The sequence below is a fragment of the Drosophila albomicans genome, chromosome 2L (genome assembly GCF_009650485.2).
Source record: "Drosophila albomicans strain 15112-1751.03 chromosome 2L, ASM965048v2, whole genome shotgun sequence".
NCBI lineage: Eukaryota > Metazoa > Arthropoda > Insecta > Diptera > Drosophilidae > Drosophila > Drosophila albomicans.
This window is the reverse complement of record NC_047628.2, coordinates 13,177,695-13,203,876: the sequence shown is the minus strand read 5'-3', so window position 1 is coordinate 13,203,876 and position 26,182 is coordinate 13,177,695. Positions and strand designations below refer to the sequence as shown.

Sequence of the window (26,182 nt, the reverse complement as noted above, 5' to 3'; positions counted from 1 at the left end):
CAAATAGCTTTCATTATTTCACTTTCCATTTTTTTTTAAACTTTAAGAAGTTCTCACTTAATTATGTTCCTATTATGAAACTTATGAAACTTAATCGATACTATTGACTATTCTACAAATTATATGATTCTAATGCAAATTTCTTGAAATTGTATAAAATACTCAAATTTGATAGCAAGCACACAAAATTTGCATCTCGAACTACTGAAATTATTGAAATGATTGCTGTAGCACTGCATGTATCAAATGTTAAATGCGGCAGCATACAGATATTCTTAAATGGAAAACAAGTCAAATTCTTACTTTAACTAACTGACTCCGCCCAAGGACTTTTGCCATTTTTATATACACATACAAAATTGTGGTAAGAGCCAGTCCCAGGAGAGATGGATCTGTGCATTAATTGAAGTGCAAACAATGTATGCATAGAAAAATAACATGGCTTATAACAGATTCTACAGTTCCCAGCGCTCAATATGCTAATTTAGCCAGCCAATATGGTGAAGACAAACGAATTCTGATGCCGTTTTCGGCATGCAAATTAAACGAGTAAACGAGAGTAGAGAGATTTGCAAATGAAAGATGCCAGAGGGCAAAACAATGCGAGCCACTGGCAACCAGATAGATATATAGAAAAAAAACCTAAAACTTGTTTCACTCGAAGTTGTCCTTAAGCAAATGTGGCCAAATTCATTCATGGCAAGTATTGAAATGCAGCTGAGAAATGAAGAGATGATATCGGTTATTGGTTATCAAGTATCTGCATTTATGATTAAGCAACAACAACAACAAAACCAATAGCAGCAGCAGCAGTGCAAATGCGGCATGTGGCAGGCAAACTATCAAAATGCATGCCACGAGGCAAAAATGCGGCAACAGCAACAAAAGAGGGGGCCACAACCGCAACATGGTAAACATGAAACCGAAACTGTAACTAAAACTGCGAGACAGCTTCGCATACATAACTCAGTCTATGCATGTTTCCAATGTACAAGTGTATGTGTGTGAGTGTGTGTGGGTGTGTAAACACAGTGAGGCAACAAAATTGAAAGCATTGCGAGAGTGCAGCAAAACACGAGAGTTGGGAGCACTGCGAAAAATTTGCATGCATATTTACAAACTTTGGGGCAAAGTCAGCAAGCAAGCGGGTCGAGACACAACTCACTAAACTAATGCATGCAATGCAGATCCCCCCACCCTTCTTCCCCTGTTCCCCTCTTCACCACCCTCTGCTGCACCATTGCCACTCCACAGTCGTGTCACATTTGCCACATTTGATGTTCGTTTTTGCAACTATTTGCAAATGCAAATTGCAAACATGCAACAGGGACATGTTGCGTAAATGTCAATGCTACAAAAACACTTCTCCACTGTCTCCCCTTCTCTCTCCCTCTATCTCTCTCTCTCTCTCCCACTCGTTTTGTGGCCACTCAAAGCGCGTTTTGCTGTCTGCTGTTTTCGCTGCAGCATTAAGCAGCCTGCCTGCGGCAACAGCAATTGCAAAACTGTAGAATATCAAATACAAAACGAGTACGAAACGTTCGCCCAGCTGATTGACGTGGGAGTCTTTCCAACAGCAACAGACTCGCTTGTCTTGCCAAAATGTGGGCGTGGTAGCTACTTGTCAATGCATGAAAGACGTTGCTAAAGATTGTCAGTGGAATAGAGAGGCTGACTGGCAGCAAACTCAAGCTTGTAGACAGAGCATAACAAGGCAAAAATGCTGATGACAGTCTGCCCGAAGGCTACGCGGAAATGGCGTTGCTTTAACAACGTCTTCGCATCTGCGTCATTCCATTTCTATATGTATATTGATCAGGGCTAAAGCTTGACTTGTTTTAGCTCAGAATACAAATATTAAATTCTTATACAATTTTGAAAAATCATTCATTTTTAAGTATATAACATTATTTTACAATACTACTGATATCATTTTAAAAATAATTCTACATCAATTTGCCCTCTGTAAACAATGCAGTTTCATAAAAATAGCAGGAAAAAATTTTTAAAATTTTTGTTTTGCTTTCATGTGTGAAATGCAAATAAAATAAAATAAAATTCAAATTGATAAATACACACTAAGAAACAAACATACATTGTATGTAAATGTAAAAGAATATAGAAATAGATACATTTTCGACATGAAGTTTTCATCTGGATAAATTTGTAAACCAAATATGCTTTTCACAAAAATCAAAGCACTTTCATGTGTGAAATTTGAACAAAATATTAAATAATAATATTGAAAAAACTACACACACAAAACAAACTTGCATTTATTGAAATGAATACATTTTTCGCATCAATAGAAAATTTATATTCTATTGGATTTTACAAATATCAAAGCATAGATTTTTTAACAATGCGAAGCGAGAGCAAAAAGCATCAAAGATAGGAACAGAACTAATTAGAAAACTTTTAAAGTAGTTTTAAAATGCATTGACATGCTATTTTTGGGTTCAGCAAACTTGTCTAGAGCTGGTCTCAGATACACAATTAGCGCAAATATCGCACAAAAGTTGCTGCAGGAAAACACATTTAGCAATTATAAACTGTTGGTTAAACGTTTTGCCAAATCACTAGAAAATATTAAGAGACTTTGGTACTCAATATACGAAAATTACTCGACAAGTTTCGTTCCTTTGGAAATCTTTCCAAATGAAAACATAAAAGAATCGGATACGAAAGCAATGTTTGGAGGAATGACGGCGTACTCTTAAAGTGAAAGAGAGATAAGGTGCAGAAAATCACAACCCAATTTGGTAAATATCAGAGAAAAAAAAAGAAACACACACAAGACACGAGGGTGAGAGGATGAGTAAGTGCAAATCTGAGAAGTGGAGTACGTTAAATTTTGCTGACTTAACAACATCGAAATGATGAAAATGAATGAGTGCATAAGTGAATGAATGAGCATACACATACACACACACAGACACACTGTGGCACACACATGAATAAATGTATGAGGCCCACAAAAAAAAAAAAAAAAGAAGGAAAGCGAGATGAAGCTGATGTTTGCATGTAGAACGCGATGCTGAAAGCAGCCAACTCACGTTTGTGTAATCAGTGTGAAACCCAGCGTAAGCAAAGCCAAATCCAAAAGAAGACCTCATCCAAACCCCTCAACGCCCGCTCAGTTCCAATATACATAATGACATGAAGCACTCGAACACGACAGCAAACGAGAACTGAAAAGCTAAAGCTAAAGTTGAAGACTGAGGCGGAGGCTGTGACTGAGTCTTGTGGCTGTATTCTGTTCTTCCTTTGCTTCTTTTCCGTTGCCTCTGATGAAAATGCCATGTGACAACGTTGCAAGCAATACTCGCGTGTGTGTGTGTGGAGGTGTGTGTGCCACGCCCTCACGCAAATACCTTTATCGTATGTCAACGTGTCAAAGCCAGAGTCAATTTGACTTGCGGTTGTCGTTGACATTTTTCATGCTTTCTACAAAAGTCTCGCAACTCCTCCTCCAATATTTCACACATTCACGTGACTTCTTTGAGGGCAACTTTAAGCACTAAACCAACTACTACTGTTACTTCAATCTGCACACCCAACTATATATTGACTTTGATTTATGACTCAACCACACAGAGCACAGTCAACGAATCGAATGATCCACTGCTAGCGGCATTAAAACTACTTAACGACCAATTAAATCCAATCCATTTGCAAAACAAAAGCAAATGACCCAAGCCAAATGCCAGAATACCAACAATTGCATTTATCAAATGCTGTCAATTAGTGCAAAAGAGAGAGGAGAGAGAGCGAATCAATTGCATTACGAGCTGTGTGTGCTGCCCTTTTGCCTTAACAAAAGGGCAAAGTCAGTAAAGTCACTAAAAATTTATGACAGCAACTAACCTCAAAATGCAAACCATTTCATTTACGACAATGCGCGCTCCAAAAGTTTCCCCAGATTTTTCCTTCCCCTCCCTGCGTTCCTTTTGTGTTTTTAGAGTGGAGTCTATGCCGTATACCCTAAAAGAGCCTAACAAGCTGAAACCTCAATCGGCAATTGACTGTGGCAATTTGACAGTTGGTTGGTAGAAAAAAAAAAGAAGAAAAGTTCATGAGGTTTACGCTAACTGCAAATGAAGCTGAAGTAAAAAGTTCAACAATGAATATTAGGCTTGGTATTCTATAGATTTCAAAAAATATATTTCTTAATGGGATTAAATTAATCTCCTAACTAACATTTTGTTTGAAAATCTTTTCTTTGATTATATAAAATCTTTGATTAATAAATATTTCTTTACTAAGCCAAAGCAAGTGAATATCGCAAAATAAAATTCCAACTTAAAAATAAAATATAGATACAATGAGCTGTCTCTCTGTATTCTCTATGATTATAATGCTACCATAATATTCGCTTAATAAATTTTTGCTTATAATATTTGCAATAATATTTATCTCAATTTAGATACACAATTTACAAAAAAAACTTACAAAATTATGAAAAATAAAGGACTTTATTTTTGATAAAAACAAAGAATATTATAGTTTCAAGCTTGTAAAGAACTTGCAGTAAAATTGTCAGCCTGATATGACCACAAGAAATCAATTTATGGCTGCTCTATGAGGCAATCATTCTTATGGAAGCTATAAGACATCAGTCCAATTTTTGTATTATATATTTTAAATATTCTGCTAGATTTTTGGTTTTTTAAGTTTTACGATATCCAATCCAATCTATGGCTGCAGCTCTATAGAAACCCATTCACCATGCATTTAGAATTTAACATTAAACATTAATGCTTATATATTGTAAATAATATAATATAATAAATATAAAAGAAAAGCAAGAAAACTATTCTTTTTAGACACCCTTACATTTTGCAGGGTATTTGACCATTTATTCTTTCGCTTTCTATAAGTTTTTAATGTTTCTGCATGTTGCCAGGTTGGCGCCAATGATGTTGAGAGTTGATTACACTTTAATGGCCAAGGCGTTGCACAAAGTTTCTTCCTGTGCGCACACATACATACATACAAAGAAAGCTTACAACTCACACACATGCACAGAGACATTTCTAATTATTTAATGGCCGCAGCGCATGCAGTTTTGTTATGTAAATGTGGCGCAGAGTCGCATTCGCGTTGCTGGCTTCTGCCGAAATATTTACGGCTTTTGTGGCAGCTGCATGCACTAAATTCTTCTTTTTTTCGGAACGCAACTGCAAAGCGAAACTTTCCAATCATTATTGCACACACACACACACACAGAGAAAGAGAAAGAGTGTGGCACACTTGGCTAGGCACGTAATGGCCGCTGCGTCCTTTGTGCACTGATACGTGCGAGAAGCAAGGCAAACAAAAGGCGCAGCAGAGGCGAAACAAAAGGCGTTAAAAATGCAAAACAAAAAACAAAAAACAGAATTGCAAGGAAAATAAAATAAACCTGTAAAGTACTTAAAGTGCATTTAAAAAACCAAACCAAAAAAAAAACCAGTTGTAGGCGTTGGCCATTAAATTACAAGCCAAGTCAAGAGAACGAGAGTGCAGCGTTTGCATTTTATTGTTTTTATGCGGTTGCAAATGAGGCGCGTGGGCGTGGTCCGAACTTTATCAGATTGCGCATAAAACACTTGAAAGGAATTTCTCCGATAAAAAATGGGAAAACAAAAAACGCTCAGTTCATTGATTTTTCAAGCAATTAAAGTGACCGGGCGCATGTCGAAAAGTCGTGGCGAACGAACGCTAATTGAAATTCCAGATTAACCGAAAAACCAGCTGAGGCAAAAATTCAATTCCATTGAGTAAAAGAAAAGAGCAGAGCGTCATATGTGTGCGTGTATGTGTGGGTGTCTAGGAAATGGTTATCGATGCATCCGGCAGCTGTAGCCGCTTCCGCTTGACTGCTGCTGCTGCTTCTACACATTTCCAAATAAGCGAGGGAATCGACCGACTCGTTGGTCATTCAATGAACGGACAGATTAGCAGCTCTCCCAGCCGCATAACGAGAGCAGCAGCAAAGAAGATGAAAAAAAAACGAAATGCGAAGGAAGACAGCTAGAAAAACCAGGCAACAAAATGGCCAAGAGCAAAGTCTGTAATGATGCGGAAGCTAACAAAAGGCCGTTGCGCTACAAAAGACCAGACTCTGGCGACAGTAGCCAGGGCTAAGAGCAAACTCAGACCTAGAGAAGGGAAGGGTGTGCGGGTGGCAAAGGCAAAGGGAATGGCAATAGCAAAAGCATTCTAAAATTGCGGTCAATTGAAATGGCAATCAAGTTAGTGGCACGTTCTCGTCATGGCCAATATGAGCACAATAAAAGCCCTCTTCACACACAGTGTGAAGCGGTCAATGGGGCAACAATAACAAGAAGAACAACAACAATTTGCTGACATTCATACCAAATCCTCCGATCCGCAACCAAAGCCCAAGCCAAAGCCATAGTCATAGCCACAGCACGCAGCTCTACACCGCATAGAAGACATCGCCACAAAGCGCAATGAACCACAATAATTACAATGGTCAAAGAAGCATTCGCTTTTTGCCAAGGACTCAACTCAACTCAAGTCAACTTAACGAAATGAAACAGAACCAAATCACGCAGAGCGTCACCATAAAATGTGATAATAAAAGAACAATATCTGAGAATTGATTTCTCGAAATAAAAACAGCTCCAGCTGTTTGATTGGCAAACAAAGCACAGGCGATTTTACTTTTTAAAATATTACTTGAAATAATAAGCAACAAATATATATGAAATATTTTTTCTGAAAATACTTGAATCAATATTTTTTATTAATAATTTTCACCAATAAACAAAAATCATAATTAATTCTATTGAATAAAACTATATTAGTATTTCAATTTTTAAATTAAAATATGAAGAATTATAAAAATAATTTAGGGAATTGCTGGTTGTTTTTGGCAATTTAAATTATTTACAAATAAATATCGTTCCATTACAATAAACTGCATAAAAATATTCAAAAATATGTATGAAAGCTACAGTCGAGTGGGCTGATATAAATTAATAGATTAGACCGAAGATTGTATTTGGAATATAGATATGGCACTACACCCTACAATCTAAAGAAAAAAATTTACCCGATGGGACGACATAAAATTTTGCATGGAAATAACATATAATTCTAAGCCAACTTCTTGGCAACTAATTAGATCCTGGCCGTATGAAAAATATCTTAGAACCTTGGCAGACATTCAAGTTTTAAAAAATATGTATACATCTAAAGCAAATTAAATAAAATGCCCAGCAGAGCATTAAGAGTATTATAAATGAATAACCTCGAGCAAGCGATGTGTGGCGATGTGGGTGAGCGGGGAGCGGGAGGGGGATGAGGTCGACCACATTCGACCTGAATTTGGCCAGACATCCTGGCGTGCCGGAAATGTGCCGGGCAAGGCAGGCAGGCAGGAGGCAGGCAAAAATAACTGAAGGACGAAGAGCGAAACGAAATGGAACTAAAGTCATTTGGACGAAAACGTAACGAGAATTCAGCACAGACTTGCAGCCGCAGACGGAGACGGAGCTGGAGCTGAAGACGAGTCTGGCGTGGCAAGTGTGGCAATGTGGAAAGTGGCAAATCCAAGGAAAAGCACTTTTCAATTTAGTTGCTATCGCCGGGCTCTTATCGCTCCGCAGAGTGACTGGCAATTTGCGTCGACAAACTGCGGCAGCTGGCTGGCAGCAAACTTACTGCAAACTTGCTGCAAATCAACAACAACAGCAACAACAAAAGCAAAAGCAACTACAACTTCAACTACAACCACAGGCCTAGACACAGTTCAAAGCTTAAAAGCAGCAATCGTGTGGTTGTTGCTGTTGCACTTGCTGATTTGTCTAGTTGTTGCATGCAATTGCGAGCAGATTTTACGTTTAGCTTTCATTTGATGGCCTTTTAAAGCCATTTTAGCACGCGCTTCGCCAATTCCAGGCCAAAAAATCCCCTAGAACCGTTGCGCCGGAAGTTTAGCGAGAGCCGAAAAGCACAGAAACAAAACCGAAAAAGAGGAAAAACTAGAGGCAAAATGCAGGAAAACTCAGACCATATAGCTTTGTTGCCCATGTCGTTGCTGCATCTTCGCCACTCCTTGCCTTTCTCTACTGCGGTGGCTGTGGCAATGGCCGCCCTGCGTTGTGGCAAACATTTCCTTCCTGTGCCAGTTCCAAAATATATCCTTTCCCCCCTCACTTTGCCCATTTGTTGGCAGCTCTAAACGTTTTTCACATATTTCGCTTGAAGTTCTTTTACTTTTTTTTTTTTTTTTTGTTTCCAGCATTTTGTCGGTGTCTGTTCATGATTTATTTTGTCTTGTTGCCTCACCCTAGGGATCCGACTTCACGTCGCCCACATCTTGTTTATGTAAAAATGCGCAGCAAATAAAAAAAGACGAAAATCGCATAAAAAATGCACTTGTCAGTCACACAGTCAGCGGTTGCACTTTGTTATGAACTGTCAACGGCTCAAACAAGTTGAACTGGGGAATTGTTTAGCGTGCTCAACTGGGAAACGCCCTGCACTGAAAGAAAACTATAGTTTACTATTTATAAGAGGGTACAATCTAAGTTTATGCCTGCAGAAAGTGTTTGTAACGGACAGAAGGAGGCATCTCCGATCATATTTAGAATATATATTCTCGATCAGCGTCAGCAGCAACCATGGCCGTCTATACGTATGAACACTTAGATTTATGAGACTAGAAAAGATGGAAATATAATTTTTTGCCACGCCCAATCGGATCTTAGCTTCTGTGGGAGACAATCTGAAATGTTTAGTACTCTATGGTATATTTTCATTGCATAGTAATATAATGTATTTGTGGCACATTAATTTAGTATATTTGAAGAGTAATACCGCCCTGTTTCCACCAATTCAAAATAGGTAGCGGGTATCTCACAGTCGAACACATTCGTCTATAGCTTTCTTATGTTTTTTTTATAAAACTAGCTGTTCCTAAAGAATATTCTTTTACTCTTACCTCTTTGCTTCATTCATATTCCTCACGTCTTTGAGTTGTCACTTTTTTATTTGCAATTTATATACCTGAGTGCAAAATGCAAAGGCAAAATCTTGCTCTTCTAACGGCTTGCTCCAACTCTCGCATCTCTGTTTTGTTTGCAAAGTGAATCTAATGGCTCTGACATTGATCCATCCGCAAGCAGCTGTGTGGAGATTATCAATGGCCACTCACTTCAATTTCAATGAGTTTATTTGTTTGTATGTTTTTCTTTATTTGGCTCTCGAATTCAGTTTTCCTTGGCTTGTCGTTTTGGTGAAATTCAGTTAGCCAAAAAATTATCGACTCTTTGTTCGAGTGTGTTATTCAAGGGGGTGAAGTACTTCATCCATATACACACACTCCCACATGTGTGTGCTCAAGTTGATAAAGATGAGTGCAAGATAAGCAAACGTTTTGTTGGGTAAACTTCTCTAGTGTTTACTGCTCTCTTGGACAACACCAACTGCAAATTTACGGGCTTTGTCTGAAGTGCTGTTCGAGTATTATTCATACTAAAGGAGAGCTTGAAAGTAGAAATGGTTAAATGAGTATGCACATACTTTTTAAAATTTTTGAGAGTAAACCAAAGTATTTTCTTTAATAAAAAAAAATTAATTTATTGCATCTGATTTTAATCACAATATTGCTTAAAGGCAGTTTAATCAAGAGAGTGGCGTATTCCCGATTGGCCTCCATTCCAGGTATCGTTCCCAGTGCTATAGTTTGAATCACTTATATTATAGGATTCTAAGAGTTCAACCTCGTCCTTATAAAAATATTCACATGATTATAGAAAACTTAGGCAATCGCAATTGATACTTACGTGTTGATTATAAGACGAGTTCTCATTTGGATCTAAAGCAATGCAAAAGAGATGCCAATTAACATGAAAATTAATTAATTAAATATATTCATTAACTAGATTACCTCCGAAAACAACAAATGGGCAACTAAATGGGTCGCGACTATTATAATCACTAAAAGCTCCAAAACCAGTTTCCCTGTCCCGACTAAAACGAGGCGCCAACAAATCTGACTGACGATGAAATGGATCAGCCTCAAGCGAAAACAACTGTTGACTTTGCTTGTGACGCATTCGCAACTCCAATTTGCGACGCTCCTCGTCAGCCTCACGACGCTTTAACTCTGGCAGTAAACAAATACAAATGTAGATCAGATAAATCGCTAACAATATGAAACAAACCTTTTCGCAACAACTCCGTTTCGCGCATAGTTCGAGCGTAGTCCAACTCGTCCTCCAATTTTTGTTCTTCGTATTTGAGTTCGCGTTGAAGAGCAGCTGCCTTCTTTTTATAACACTCTATTATACATTTATATTTAGTGGCGTATTCATGCTCAAATGAACAGAGATCAGCGAAACGTGGACCGACAGAACGTTCCTCATTAAAGGCTTGTGACTTCGCAATCATCTTCTCCGACATTCCATCGTCGTCATCATTGATCTCCAAGGGCTCGACAATGCACGGACGCAATTTGGCAGTTAGAAGAAAGCATCGCTCTTGGCAAAGGCTCAAACAGTTCATTGCCGATGATCGCATTACAAACTCCACAATGCCCTCGCCCTTATGATTGCCACGATTGTCAACCACAACAACAGCACGCTCAATTGGCCCAAAGATCTCGAAGCCCTTATGCAATAACTCGTTCGACACACAGTCCGACAAATTGGTAACACGCACCAACGGATGACTTGGGGCAAAACGAACGCGCAATGTGCGTCCATTAACAATAGAACCATCCAGGGCACGCTTGGCCTTCACTGCATTCTGATGGAACTCCATCTTGAGGAAGGCTAAGTTCTTCTGCACATTGACGAAGAGATCGTTAATCTCTCCGTATGGTTCAAACATTTCCTTAAGTTTCTCCTTTCCCATATCTTTCGGCATATTGCCAACGTAAAGACGATTGCGGTTAGAGAAGCGAAATTCTTCAATGTCCATAGAGTCCAGCTCAAGATTTGGGCCCTCAATGGCTTGCAGTTTTTTCTCTATAAAGTACAAATCCTTGTTGTTGTTGTTGTTGTTGTATCCACGATTCCTACTAACACCACCGGAGACGCGATTGCGAAAGGCTTTCAGACCTTCCAATTGAGCAACTTGATTATTTGGCTCGTGCACAACAAGCGGCCACGATTTCTAAGACAAATATGTCTATTAGTAATTAAAATAAATAAATATTCGTTTTACGTACATCTCCCTGCTCAATACGACCTTTCTTTGCGGTCTCGGATATCTCATCTTGGTCCTCCAAGCGGCGCTTACCAAGCATTTTGGGCTCCTCATTTGGCTTTGAAATATTTTCGCTGTTCATTATTGCTTATTTTTATTTAGCCTGCAATGAAAATGAACTAAACAAGTTTGATAAAAAAAAAAATAGACAATTAAATAAAAAAAGAGATTTAATAATTTACTTTCTGCTGATGCTACAACTTGAAAGTCTCAATTCAACTGAGGTCTTACTGGAGCAGTTGTTAAGCTAGAAGCTTCATTCATTACTTCCTGAAATCGATGTGTGCTGCGATTAAATACAGAATCTTCAAAATTCATGTCACGTTGGACGACTTGTGCGATACTTGCGAAATTATCGATAACGCTTCACATGCAACCCTCAGCTGTTCGAAATACGATGCTGTACGACAACGTTACCCAACACTAAGGAAACACAGCTACAAATTTAGACCTCTGATTGAACACTTCACTCAATTTGTCGTGGCGTTTATCACCTTATAAAGGCGTCGACCAGTTCTCGGTCGGGTGCTTAGGGAGCGACCAAAAATCCCTCCTGCCCATGGGTCGGGTGGGAACTTGAAAACACAAAAAAAAAGAAACAGAATCTTTAAGTCGATTAGCAATTTATTGCCAAATGAAATGAAACAGAAAATGAAGAACTCATAGAATTCGATTAAGAAACACATATCGAATTGTTTTGTGTGTCATTCTATTTTGTTTCGATTTCGATTATCGTAAAATTCATGAAGCAATCCTTGGCGACATTTGTCACACGTGTTTTACATTTCTCTAAAACGAATAATTGATTGTGTCGCAATCCAACTTGGGAATTTGTTCAACTTTATAAGATAAACATGGCTGTCATTAAGCTACTGACTTCTGATAATGTCATCATTGAGACTGAAATGGATTTAATCATGTGCTCAGGCACTATAAAGGTTAGCATTGTTTTGACTATGTACGTAATACTTAACGATTTTAATTTGTAAAAGGGTATGTTGGAGAGCTGCATCGGAGACGATGAGATTGTACCGTTGCCAAAAGTGAGATCGGCAATTTTAACAAAAATTCTTCAATGGGCCGAATTTCATCGGTACGAGTTTGCTGAGGAGGAAACTGAAAACGTTTGCGGTGTGATTTCTCCATGGGATAGCGATTTCATTAACGTTGATATGAGCACCCTTGTCGAACTGATTGAAGTTGCCAACTTTTTGAACATTCAGCGTCTTTTGCATTTGGCCTGCAAGACTGCGGCTAATATGATTGCGGGCAAGACCTCAGAGGAAATGCGCAAGATTTTGAACATCAAAAATGATTTAACCTTTTCGGAAGAAGCGGTGATGCGCAAGGAGAGCAAATGAAAATATCTTATAGTTTTTAATATGATGTTTCTTTATTAACATTTCTGAAATTAAACAGATGACACCTGAAAGGTCTCTTCATAAATAACTAAATGGATTAAATATAATAAAAAGTTCGCTAAAAGAAAACATTCGCGCTCCAAAATGGAAACGAAATACCTTTTATCTCATTATAAAAATCTAAATTTTAATATAGTTGTAAAACCTTAAAGCTATTAAGCCAATTAAGTCTGAACTAATAAAGTTTTTACATTCATATTCCTCACGTCTTTGAGTTGTCACTTTTTTATTTGCAATTTATATACCTGAGTGCAAAATGCAAAGGCAAAATCTTGCTCTTCTAACGGCTTGCTCCAACTCTCGCATCTCTGTTTTGTTTGCAAAGTGAATCTAATGGCTCTGACATTGATCCATCCGCAAGCAGCTGTGTGGAGATTATCAATGGCCACTCACTTCAATTTCAATGAGTTTATTTGTTTGTATGTTTTTCTTTATTTGGCTCTCGAATTGTTTTCTTTGGCTTGTCGTTTTGGTGAAATTCAGTTAGCCAAAAAATTATCGACTCTTTGTTCGAGTGTTTTGAGTGTGTTATTCAAGGGGTGAAGTACTTCATCCATACACATACACACACACACTCCCACATGTGTGTGCTCAAGTTGATAAAGATGAGTGCAAGATAAGCAAACGTTTTGTTGGGTAAACTTCTCTAGTGTTTACTGCTCTCTTGGACAACACCAACTGCAAATTTACGGGCTTTGTCTGAAGTGCTATTCGAGTATTATTCTTACTAGAGAGAGCTTGAAAGTAGAAATGGTTAAATGAGTATGCACATCCTTTTTTTAAATTTTGAGAGTAAACCAAAATATTTTTCTTTAATAAAAAAAATTGTAAAGGCAGTTTAATCAAGAGAGTGGCGTATTCCCGATTGGCCTCCATTCCAGGTATCGTTCCCAGTGCTATAGTTTGAATCACTTATATTATAGGATTCTACGAGTTCAACCTCGTCCTTATAAAAATATTCACATGATTATAGAAAACTTAGGCAATCGCAATTGATACTTACGTGTTGATTATAAGACGAGTTCTCATTTGGATCTAAAGCAATACAAAAGAGATGCCAATTAACATGAAAATTAATTAATTAAATATATTCATTAATTAGATTACCTCCGAAAACAACAAATGGGCTACTGTTCAAATTAGAGTCGCGACTATTATAATCACTAAAGCCTCCAAAACCAGTTTCCCTGTTCCGACTAAAACGAGGCGCCAGCAAATCTGACTGATGATGAAATGGATCAGCCTCAAGCGAAAACAACTGTTGACTTTGCTTGTGACGCATTCGCAACTCCAATTTGCGACGCTCCTCGTCAGCCTCACGACGCTTTAACTCTGGCAGTAAACAAATACAAATGTAGATCAGATAAATCGCTAACAATATGAAACAAACCTTTTCGCAACAACTCCGTTTCGCGCATAGTTCGAGCGTAGTCCAACTCGTCCTCCAATTTTTGTTCTTCGTATTTGAGTTCGCGTTGAAGAGCAGCTGCCTTCTTTTTATAATACTCTATTATACATTTATATTCAGTGGCGTATTCATGCTCAAATGAACAGAGATCAGCGAAACGTGGACCGACAGAACGTTCCTCATTAAAGGCTTGTGACTTCGCAATCATCTTCTCCGACATTCCATCGTCGTCATCATTGATCTCCAAGGGCTCGACAATGCACGGACGCAATTTGGCAGTTAGAAGAAAGCATCGCTCTTGGCAAAGGCTCAAACAGTTCATTGCCGATGATCGCATTACAAACTCCACAATGCCCTCGCCCTTATGATTGCCACGATTGTCAACCACAACAACAGCACGCTCAATTGGCCCAAAGATCTCGAAGCCCTTATGCAATAACTCGTTCGACACACAGTCCGACAAATTGGTAACACGCACCAACGGATGACTTGGGGCAAAACGAACGCGCAATGTGCGTCCATTAACAATAGAACCATCCAGGGCACGCTTGGCCTTCACTGCATTCTGATGGAACTCCATCTTGAGGAAGGCTAAGTTCTTCTGCACATTGACGAAGAGATCGTTAATCTCTCCGTATGGTTCAAACATTTCCTTAAGTTTCTCCTTTCCCATATCTTTCGGCATATTGCCAACGTAAAGACGATTGCGGTTAGAGAAGCGAAATTCTTCAATGTCCATAGACTCCAGCTCAAGATTTGGGCCCTCAATGGCTTGCAGTTTTTTCTCTATAAAGTACAAATCCTTGTTGTTGTTGTTGTTGTTGTATCCACTATTCCTACTAACACCACCGGAGACGCGATTGCGAAAGGCTTTCAGACCTTCCAATTGAGCAACTTGATTATTTGGCTCGTGCACAACAAGCGGCCACGATTTCTAAGACAAATATGTCTATTAGTAATTAAAATAAATAAATATTCGTTTTACGTACATCTCCCTGCTCAATACGACCTTTCTTTGCGGTCTCGGATATCTCATCTTGGTCCTCCAAGCGGCGCTTACCAAGCATTTTGGGCTCCTCATTTGGCTTTGAAATATTTTCGCTGTTCATTATTGCTTATTTTTATTTAGCCTGCAATGAAAATGAACTAAACAAGTTTGATAAAAAAAAAAATAGACAATTAAATAAAAAAAGAGATTTAATAATTTACTTTCTGCTGATGCTACAACTTGAAAGTCTCAATTCAACTGAGGTCTTGCTGGAGCAGTTGTTAAGCTAGAAGCTTCATTCATTACTTCCTGAAATCGATGTGTGCTGCGATTAAATACAGAATCTTCAAAATTCATGTCACGTTGGACGACTTGTGCGATACTTGCGAAATTATCGATAACGCTTCACATGCAACCCTCAGCTGTTCGAAATACGATGCTGTACGACAACGTTACCCAACACTAAGGAAACACAACTACAAATTTAGACCTCTGATTGAACACTTCACTCAATTTGTCGTGGCGTTTATCACCTTATAAAGGCGTCGACCAGTTCTCGGTCGGGTGCTTAGGGAGCGACCAAAAATCCCTCCTGCCCATGGGTCGGGTGGGAACTTGAAAACACAAAAAAAAAGAAACAGAATCTTTAAGTCGATTAGCAATTTATTGCCAAATGAAATGAAACAGAAAATGAAGAACTCATAGAATTCGATTAAGAAACACATATCGAATTGTTTTGTGTGTCATTCTATTTTGTTTCGATTTCGATTATCGTAAAATTCATGAAGCAATCCTTGGCGACATTTGTCACACGTGTTTTACATTTCTCTAAAACAAATAATTAATTGTGTCGCAATCCAACTTGGGAATTTATTCAACTTTGTTAGATAAACATGGCTGTCATTAAGCTACTGACTTCTGATAATGTCATCATTGAGACTAGAGGTGGGCGCGGGCCTGTATTTTGAGGCCCGGGCACGCACGAAAACAAACTCTTTTTTGAGAGGCCCGGCCCGGCCGAACACGAAACATTTTCATCAAGGCCCGGGCCCGGCCCGGCCCGGCACGAAACTTATTTACACATATAAGAAAACATTATTGCCATTATAATTAACGCAATCGAAAAGCTTCCACACTTCACTCCTGCCCTTTTCATTTTGTATAAATTTTACACATTCACTTTTTTTATTTACAGCGTCCTGAATTGTTTGTCGCGACATTTTTATTTTTCACAGATTTGCTAATTTCACAATAAGCCGCCAATTTTGAATTAGTGGTGTGCAAACAAATAAAATATTGTATAAGCAAATTAATAGTAGCATCGATAAGCAATTAAAATGCGACAAATGACGGTTCTAATTCGATCAAATCAAAATTTTTTTCGGGCCTATTTCGGGTTTTTACGGGCCGGGCCTTTTTGCTAAGGCCCGGGCCCGCACGAAGCCCGTACGAATCTTAATTTTAAGGCCCGGGCCCGCCCGAACCCGCTCCGGGCCTGTGTAAGCCCGCGGGCCACGAAAAAAAGCCCGGCCCGTGCCCACCTCTAATTGAGACTGAAATGGATTTAATCATGTGCTCAGGCACTATAAAGGTTAGCATTGTTTTGACTATGTTCTGTACGTAATACTCAACGATTTTTATTTGTAAAAGGGTATGTTGGAGAGCTGCAGCGGAGACGATGAGATTGTACCGCTGCCAAAAGTGAGATCGGCGATTTTAACAAAAATTCTTCAATGGGCCCAATTTCATCGGTACGAGTTTGCGGATACAACCGCTGAGGAAGAAGCTGAAAACGTTTGCGGTGTGATTTCTCCATGGGATAGCGATTTCATTAACGTTGATATGAGCACCCTTGTCGAACTGATTGAAGTTGCCAACTTTTTGAACATTCAGCGCCTTTTGCAGTTGGCCTGCAAGACTGCGGCTAATATGATTGCGGGCAAGACCTCAGAGGATATGCGCAAGATTTTGAACATCAAAAATGATTTAACCTTCTCGGAAGAAGCGGTGATGCGCAAGGAGAGCAAATGAAAATATCTTATAGTTTTTAATATGATGTTGTTTTAATTAACATTTCTGACCTGAAAGGTATCTTCATATATAACTAAATGGATTAAATATAATAAAAAGTTCGCTAAAACATTCGCGTTCCAAATGGGAAACAAAAAACCTCTTATCTAATTATAAAATCTAAATTTTAATATAGTTGTGAAACCTTAAAGCAATTAAGCCAATTAAGTCTGAACTAATAAAGTTTTACGCTTTTTTTTGTTATTTGCAGAGCGTACAACATGACGTATGTGTGATGTAAAACAAGAAACAATATTTGCCATATGAACATCGCCGCAGGTGAACTTTTGTAACGCACTTAATATGGTAAAATCTGCTCAAATTTATGAACTCTGCTAATTAGCAGCATTTACACAAGTTTCCGAAGGCGAGGAAGAGTAAACAAGCGTTCTGTTGGTCAGTTGAAAGGAAGAACCGAGGGGTGGGGAGAGCGAAAAAAAAGTTGAAACAACATTTACAACATGGAAATTTTGTTATGGGAAACTCGAACATAAACAAGCAGCAGGTGAGGAAGTAACGCGATGGGATTACACGTGGCCACATGTTAAACTTGTTAATGGCTTCATTTATGTAAGTTCATTAGTAAAGACCGAACAAGATGGTCAACTACCAAGGGAAGGGAAGGAGAAGCAGCAAATGTTGAAATGTCAATAGATTGAAGCGAATTGTTGTTGCAAGTTGGCAATGGCAGTTGCCAGTTGCCGGTTGGCAGTTGCCAGTTGGCAAGTCTCGAGGCGTTGGCCATCAATCAAATCAACAAATGGCTAACTGACTGCACAAAGTTGTCACTCGGTCGAGAAGCCAGCCACACACAGCACCACGGCCAAGGAAATGAAATGAAAATTAAAATGCACACACAAACACATAGAGGAGAGTGAAGGCAGTTGAAACAGACAGACAGGCTGAGGTACAAGTTGGCCAAGTGGAAGACCACAAGGGCGGCTGGGGAGTTGGACAATGCCCGTTGGCGCGTTGTCACGTGAGGCACAGGCGCAGGCACAACTGAGAGAACTGGGAACAGCACGAATCAGGCAACCAATCAAGCGGCGTGTGACATGCAACTGAAGCGTGCGTGCCCCAGCAAAACTCGCAACGCTCCATGCATTATAAACTCAGTGAGCAGCCGACTGGGGGCTGTCTGTCTGTCAGTACAACTTTTAGCTTAGTTTGTAGTCAACTTTGCACAGCACAGCAGAGTTGGGTTAGTTTCACTGACTGCGCCACATCTCAAAGCTGTCCACCTGTTCAACAGCTCTCTCTCTCTCTCTCCGTTTCTTCTCTGCTGGCTGGCGACACGTCAATGCTTTCATCATTTAATTAACTGTTTCGTGTAGCGTGAGCGAGAACAGTTCACACACACTCCACTCGTTGTCGCCCTGCAGTACCAAGCTGGAGGCTACGTGCCTCGTGTCGTCCGCTGTGCAAAATATGACGAAAATCACATTTCAATATGCGCAACAGCAGCCCGCAGCAGCAACAGGAGACGCGTCTAGTCCTCGGGTGTCCTCGACGTCCTCGTTGGCACAATTTGCATGCCGTTTGATTGATCGTCTCGCTTCAGTTTGTGCCACTTGCAACGGGAAATTTAACTGTCAGCCCATCAGTACAACTCATGCACTCACTCTGCCTCATAGGTAATTGGCATATTACTAGACTAATGCGTAGATTGCCGACCAGTTGAGTGTGCCTGCGTGTGTGTGTTGATATGATATGTTCAGAAATTGTATTATTATTAACTGCTTTCGAGATAGCGTTACGTTGCAAATTGATGTGCACAATTGAATGCTTCACATTTATCGGTGTCAATCATTTTAGGTAAAGTGAGAGCATGTTTTGGCAGAGCTTAATTCTACAACTAATATATTAACTCGAGCTAAAAAATGGCATAATTTGTTCGCACTTGAAATGTGAATAAACTAAACGAATTCGCAAAGCTTCATTCTAATCCCCACTGACAAATGCTTTTTTACAAATCCGCTTAATCCCGCTTAAGCTTGTTAAAGTTATGCATCTACTTTGAGTAGGTTATCGCTTAAGACAACTTCTTTGCATGGCAAATGCTTTAGAATTTATTCGCAGCCCAAAAACAACTCAACTCAAGTTTTGCCCAACTCAACAGAAACTTAAGTCATATCAGCAATAGTTTTTCTCTTCACTGTTTATGCTTTCAACTTAAGCTCTAACAAATCGCATCAAATGCCTCATGTGGCTTTGCAGCAACAACAATAATTCACAAGCTATCAAATTAATAGATAAAAACTTGTATAGTGTGAAAGAAGGGATGTGCCACATAATTTATGGCTGGAAATCAGAATGGCAAACAGAATTGTTTACGATTTGTACAAAGCGTGGGGAATGAAAGGGAGTGAAAATGTATTTGGAGCTGTGTGTAGATTGAAAAGAAATTCAACGCGATATTTGCGGTGATTTATGTATTATTTTCGACGTTATTTGAGTTTATATTTAAAACATTAGCAAAACAACAAGCAAGTGAGGAAAACACTGAGCAGCGCAGCTCCACAAAGAGATAAAAACTAAAACTGCACAAAAGAGTTAGACAGAGAAAGGAGGAGGAGAGAGCAAGTTGAATGTAGGTAACAAGCAGCCAACAAACAGGCAGCCAGACAGAAAGACAGACAGTCAGACAAACAGATAAATAGAGTAAGAGTCAGAAGGGTGGAGAGTGGAAGGGAGACAGCGGAGCAGACAGAGAGATAGCCAGGCAAAGCGGAGACAGAGACAGCCAGATAGATAAAGTGCAAAGGGCAGACAGACAAATAAAGCGGAAATGTTAACGGCAACGAATGGAGGCAATGGCGACTGCAACTGAGGGCAGCCATTTTGTACACACATACATCCACACAAAAGGCAAACTATATGTATGTGTGTTAGAGTTTAGGTAGATTTGGTGTATGTGTATTTTTGGGGTTATTTTGTACATGATTTCCGTTTAAGCACATATGTATGTGCTCTCTCATCCTCTCTATCATTCTCCCCCGTCTCTTGTACCACAGTGCGTATAATTTATGTTGCAATTTATATTTTTGGACAACAATTCGAGTCGGTTTCCAATTTAAATTGACTGCCACTCGAGCTGCCTGCAAGTCAAGTGTTTCTTTTTGTGCACTGAGTGAGATTCAGAACACGGCACACAAACATTTGTTGACATTAATGCCTTGGAGAGAGCCAGAATAATACGATGGGCACAGCAGCGCGTTGAAAAGCGCAGCAGAACAACGAGCAAACTGCTGACTTGCAACCATATACTGTTATTTTCGACACACTTACACACGCTGACGTAGGGCAAGTACTTGAATTGTCTACACAGAACAACTGCAGCAGCAAAGGCAAAGGCAAAGAAGTGTCACTCACAATGGCACTGAAGTGGAGCACTCGAGGCACACACAGAAAGTCACTGTTACTCTCTGCTTACTTATATAGAGTCCAGCACATAAGTATCAAGTGTATATATATGCCGTTGTTTGCTTAACAATTGGCAACAGGCTGCGAGACAGTTGCCTCGGGTCGAGTTGACTTTAAGTGTTTTATTAAATAATTTAAGAGATTCGAGTCTCTCCAGCCATTCTGTAGTTCGTTACAGCTAAATACATGCTTATCCATTAAGTTTTCGCCAGAACAGCAAGTCATTATCAATAGTTAACACAATTATTTATTCAACACAGTTTAACTTTAACAAAATGATACATAAAAGCGCAGCGAAACTGAACACTTGATGGCGAAAACTTTTTCTGGAAGGGTAAATGTGTATAAAATGATCTAGAAAAAAGTCTAAACTGTTATTTCAGATATCACTTTCGAAAGAATAAATTGTAAAAGTAAAATGTATGCCTCTTAAATCACAAGTCTGCTTTCGTTACTTCAACTACAATAGTTTTGCATTCAAGTCTAGCAAATTCAAGTATAAATTGCTGTCATGCCTTTCGCATTCAGCTGCTGCCTGTTGTTTATATGGAATGCTCGATCCTATATCATTCAAGTGGCAGTTTCATTTGCGAAAGCAACTCAAAAGTCAAGCTTAAAATGTGCGCAATTTGTCAGAGAAGATAGGAAGCTAATTCTTTTTTGTTTTTCGGGCGTTTTTGTATTTAGTTCTAGCTTTCCGGAGCTACTGTTTACTGCTCTGGGCACAAAAATAACAATTAATTCAGGATAAACACATTTTATAATTAAAAAATTCCTTTTGTAGCATGATGAGCTGAGCCAGCAGAAAAACAAAAGCAAGCTAAAATGAAATTAAGTGAAAACAACTAAACAAAAAAAAACGAAGCAGAGAAGCAGAGAATTCCACAACGACAAGGGAACAGCTTACAAAACTGACAGCCAAATGGAAGACGATGCAAAAAAAAGGCGGAAAAAGAGAAACCCGAAAAACACAGCGAGTGAGAATGTGAAAAAGTTTTTGGACAAGCGCTTGTGAAATACGTAATTTGGTGAAATGTTCAAAAGGTTTAGAAAGCAAGACAACGACGGACGACGCAACAAACAGCACTCGCTAGCGATGACGACGTCGCGTCGTCGACAGCTAATGCAACACATGGCGTATACGTAATGCGCTTTCAATGGCTGCTCCAGTCAGACAACGTGTCGCAGGCGCTTTCAATTTCACTCAAAGGCCAAAAAATTTAATCATCTTTCGTCCTCTAAGCTGATTAGGGTCGCATGCATGAACACAAGGAGAAAGTTACCCACTCTTATTCTCCTTCAACCGCTGTCCCCCAACTGTTTCCCTTTCCTTCCACACACCGCCAAAATTGCTCCCACTAATTTCGTCTTTTTTGTAACCGACGCGAACGCCTGTTGTTGGCATTTTCTTCCTTTTTTTCGAGTTCTCTCGTTTCTATTTTCTTGTGCATTTCCGTAAAGCGAGTAATTTATTGTATGTAGCGTAATTAACCCGCTTCATGGCCGCGTTTTTGGCTTTCACACTTGGCTGTTGCTCTGTTGCTGCCGTTGCCGCCTAATGACGTTATATACATTACATTTTGCATGCTTCGTGGTCGCCGTTTGGACCTAATTTGTATACCCTGTGGACTACAAATGAAGCTGAGAAGTCAAACGGATACAATAAACATACTATCCAGCAAACACAGATGAAAAGAAAAACACATTTTAAAAAATTAAATTGTATAACTTAAATATTAGAACTGTTCGTTAATTAATATTACAATTTTGTCAATATGTTTTATATAATATATATTATACATATTTCAGTTACAATCCTAAAAGATTTACCCTTTTTTGTACTAAGTCTTTAACAGAGTATTTTCAGTCGCTCAGCATCAGCTTAATTTTCTTATTTCGCATTTTTCTCATCTCTGCCAACCCTTTGGGTATGAAGGCAGCCAAAAAAAAATACAGAAAATTTCATTTCACTTTGGTGATTTAAGTCTTATCTGCGTGTAAAGTCGTCCTCAGTAATTAGTTTCGTTTCGGTCAAGCTGTATATCTGTAAAAACCCAAAGCCCAGAACCTCCAACCCCTTCGACTGTTGGCGACCTGTGTTAAGTTGATATATTTTTTTTTTCGCTTACATTTCACAAATTGTGCGCAGCTTGGCAAACTTGACCAAGACGCGTCCAGTAATGGGAGGCTTGGGGAGATTTGCTAACGCAGTCGTATAACTGGCAGCTGGCATTTGGTAAATGTCAGCTTAGAACTCTCTAACCCTTAGTTCGCCTGCTGCACACGTTCAAGCCAAGTGAACTGACAGGCAAATTAAACTTGAGTAAATGGCAGGCAACAGACAATTTATCAGATATACATATATGTTACCTATACATATATGTTACCTTTATAGATTTCACACGTACATGATAAAGCTATAAAATTGCACGAAATGTCGTCTTCAACGTTTTTATCTAGAATTTCAGTTTTGTCCTCAAGCATATCCAATTTAAACATTGAATTTTGCATTGGGGTTTATAACTTTTGTTTTTTAAATAATAAAACCTGTACTTTATTAAAAGTCAGTTCGATATATGTCACACATCTTTATTATATTTAACGCATCGTAGCAGCAGTATTCTTTTAAAAACTAATCCTAAACATTTGATAAAAAAAAGCAAAATCATTCGAAATCCTTCATTAAGTTTTCGTATTTTGTGTATTCTTTCGACTCGAATTTCTATAAAGACCTTTATTCACTCTTCTTACGTACAGCCACTGAAGCACTGCACATTGCAAATGGCCAGCAATTCACCCAGTCGAAAGCCGACCATGAGCCACAAATCGATAAAGCTGGAGATGCCATCTTTGGCACGATCCTATTATCATCCTCATCATCATCATCAACAGCAGCAGCAGTCAGTGGTCATAAGTGCCAGTGGTAATAAAGACGTTAGCAAGGATAAGGATAAGAAATTGAAACCAACGCTAGTGAAGCTAAATACACCAAAATCCACAAAACGTATTGACATCGCAGAACCGATGGTTTCCAATACACCGAACGTTGAGCAACGTCGTGGAATTGTTGTCAATCAACGAGGAGCTCTGGAGTCACATGCTCAAGAATCGCGGCAATCGCCAAGGAGGGCGAAATTTGATGTATTTCCCGCAAAGGATTTGCGTTCGGCTGTTGTTGAGAATATTAGCGCCAACAAGCAAGCGAAAGAGCTAAAGTCACCAGACAAACTGGAGGCAGCACAGCGATCAATACGCACTAAAAACCAAAGTCACAATACCAAAGTATTTTTCGATAAATATCTAAAGTTTGCTTACGATCTGAGCACTCCTAGTGGAGTCCGACAACTAGAGGAACATTTCTTTCCCAACGAATCTGGCAAACCCGCAATCGACTCCCCAGAGAAACAACATCGTAGCACTGAGGGGAAAGTTACTTCTACGGAACAGAAAGAGATCCAACAATAAACGCATTCCAAATTGGTTATTTAGGCAATTTTTAGTCAAAATTTTATGGTTTTTATACGATGTTCAAAATTATAATAATGCACAGAACAAGCAAAATGTGTAAATAGCTATACACATCTCTAATTATTTCTTGTATGTAGCATCGATTTTCAGATATCAATGAGTTTGGCTTGACCAAAAACCAGATTCTAATTACCAGGTTGGGAAAACTATAGTATTACAGCTTTAGAATTGTGGCCTAGGCCTAATGAGCGTTAATAACAATGCTCCTAGCAGCTGGCTAATTCGCTTCAACAAAAAGGAAAAAACAAAAAAAAAAATTACGAAAACAAAAGCTAAACTTTTTGCACACAGTTTAAATGAAATTTATTGTGTAGGATGACCACATTCCACATGCAAATGTATTATTCTGCTACACAAACACATGCACACAAATCGTACACACACACATGCAGCTAGAACACATCCACACACACAACCCGCAGAGCCGCAAGCTCATTCAGCAAAAGGCAGACAGCAGCAGACAAAAGCATCGCACTGGGCATTGTAAATCATAATCAAAACAATAGAACAAATGAAGCTAATGTGGCTCATATAAACAACAACAACGCCAGCAACAACAGCAGCTGCTGTAACAATGGAGTGTGTGTGTGTGTAATGGGAGGAAGCTTTGGGTAATGTTTTGTGTGTGTGTGAGTTGTAGTTGAAAGCGTGAGCTGTGACTGCATGTGGTCGGTGATGGCAAACTTTAAAAGCTAACTAATTAAAATCAACAAAATACTTTAATTGCAGAGCACTGAGAAAACGTTACACTATAGCAAATACTCTATATATTTCAGTAAATTGAAAGTAAGTAAAGTGTATTGAACATTCGCGATGCTTGACAATATTTATTGCATACTTTTCAGGGCAGCAAATACAAAAATTTATCGTACTTGCTTTATGGCAGCGTTATTTGCTGCTGTGTTATCTGCACATTTAATTCAATTAATACTATTTTTGTGAAGCGTTGCAACAATGAAGCATAATTAGTGTGAATTGATTTATGCAACGTTTTGCAGCAGTTGCAGATGCATCAACTGCATTAATGCAAACTGATGCAGCAGCATCAACGACGACGGCATAATAAACGTGCTTAATGAAATGCAAACAATGTGCAAATGCAATTCAATTAATATACAAACAATAACAATTTGCGCTCAGCTACTAAAACTACAAGTGATAGAGATTGGTGTAATGTTAAACGTGATGAAATGATTTACAATTGCAACGCTGTATGTAGCTGGTTGACATCGGGTCAGATCTAGTTTTGAAAGCATTTGGTCCCCTTCAACCAGCTGTATCAGTAGTTGATCCCAACAAGTGAATCAATGACTACAACACTAAAATAAAAAACAGTGAATACACAACAGAGGAGTGAATGCATTCGAATACCAGCATGCCAATTTTCAACAATAAACAAGCGAATGAAACAAATATCTGTTAAGCTCAGCTGCAATACACACAAAAAGAAAAGTGCTATTCCAGTGCTAAATTCCACTCAACAAAATGAATGACGACCGAACTCAGTTCCATAAAATAATGAAAAATAAGCTACTACAATAGAGTGGAAGTCAAACAAAGAGCTCTAAGCCATTGTAAAGTTAATAGCAAATTAGTTTAAGCAGAAGATCTTAGAGAGAAGAGACTGCAAAACACATTTGATAGCTTTAAAATATCTTTGCTTAAGTTTTAGTGCTGTTAATCAAACATTTTTTGTGAAAATATATAAATCTGTTGATAAAGTGTAAGTTTGGAGTTTAAAATAATATTTCTATGATGTTTAAGAGTTCCATAAAATAACGTAAAACAGCTTAAAACAAAGAGTTTTAAGCCATTGTTAAGTTAATAGCACATTAGTTTAAGCAAAACTACGACATTTAAGAGCTCGGCAAGAAGTGTTTGCTAAACAGATTTGACAGCTTCAAAATATCTTTGCTTAAGTTTTAGTGCTGCTAATTCTGCTTCTCTACTGACTTAATGAATCTATAAAAATCTGCTCATAGAGGGTTGATAAAATATGAGATTAAAGTTTAAATTAAGTTATTTAAGAGCTTGGTAAAGAGCTTTAAATATGTTTGTTTAAGTTTTAAAATTGTTAATGCAACTTTTCCACTGACTTAAACATAAGTAATACAAAAT

General features: G+C 38.6%; 2 protein-coding genes across 10 annotated transcripts; one reads left to right on the top strand and one right to left on the bottom strand.

Moving 5' to 3' along the window:
- Nucleotides 1-9,580: 9,580 nt before the first annotated feature.
- LOC117563847 (protein no-on-transient A-like) lies at nucleotides 9,581-15,358 on the bottom strand. Of its 7 annotated transcripts, none has more exons than XM_052002411.1 (6): nucleotides 15,265-15,358; nucleotides 15,045-15,201; nucleotides 14,038-14,989; nucleotides 13,755-13,979; nucleotides 13,651-13,682; nucleotides 9,581-9,743 (listed from the first exon to the last, which is right to left on the bottom strand). In XM_052002411.1, exons 2-6 carry the CDS (start codon nucleotides 15,162-15,164, stop codon nucleotides 9,636-9,638), a joined length of 1,437 nt encoding a protein of 478 aa, XP_051858371.1. In that variant the 5' UTR covers nucleotides 15,165-15,201; nucleotides 15,265-15,358; the 3' UTR covers nucleotides 9,581-9,635. The 7 variants fall into 7 exon arrangements, with proteins under 7 accessions (XP_051858371.1, XP_051858373.1, XP_051858375.1 ...); XM_052002413.1 differs by lacking the exons at nucleotides 13,651-13,682; nucleotides 13,755-13,979; nucleotides 14,038-14,989; nucleotides 15,045-15,201 and adding exons at nucleotides 9,801-9,832; nucleotides 9,905-10,123; nucleotides 10,182-11,133; nucleotides 11,189-11,345 and having other exon boundaries at nucleotides 9,582-9,743; nucleotides 15,265-15,355; XM_052002415.1 differs by lacking the exons at nucleotides 13,651-13,682; nucleotides 13,755-13,979; nucleotides 14,038-14,989; nucleotides 15,045-15,201 and adding exons at nucleotides 9,801-9,832; nucleotides 9,905-10,123; nucleotides 10,182-11,133; nucleotides 11,189-11,329 and having other exon boundaries at nucleotides 9,582-9,743; nucleotides 15,265-15,286.
- On the top strand, nucleotides 11,728-17,207 carry LOC117564161 (S-phase kinase-associated protein 1-like). Of its 3 annotated transcripts, none has more exons than XM_034242828.2 (2): nucleotides 11,728-12,164; nucleotides 12,219-12,710. In XM_034242828.2, the coding sequence occupies exons 1-2, from the start codon at nucleotides 12,081-12,083 to the stop codon at nucleotides 12,585-12,587; spliced, it is 453 nt and encodes a 150-aa protein (XP_034098719.1). In that variant the 5' UTR covers nucleotides 11,728-12,080; the 3' UTR covers nucleotides 12,588-12,710. The 3 variants fall into 3 exon arrangements, with proteins under 3 accessions (XP_034098719.1, XP_051858376.1, XP_034098721.1); XM_052002416.1 differs by lacking the exon at nucleotides 12,219-12,710 and adding an exon at nucleotides 16,694-17,207 and having other exon boundaries at nucleotides 11,936-12,164; XM_034242830.2 differs by lacking the exons at nucleotides 11,728-12,164; nucleotides 12,219-12,710 and adding exons at nucleotides 16,457-16,634; nucleotides 16,694-17,207.
- The last annotated feature ends 8,975 nt before the right edge of the window (nucleotides 17,208-26,182 follow it).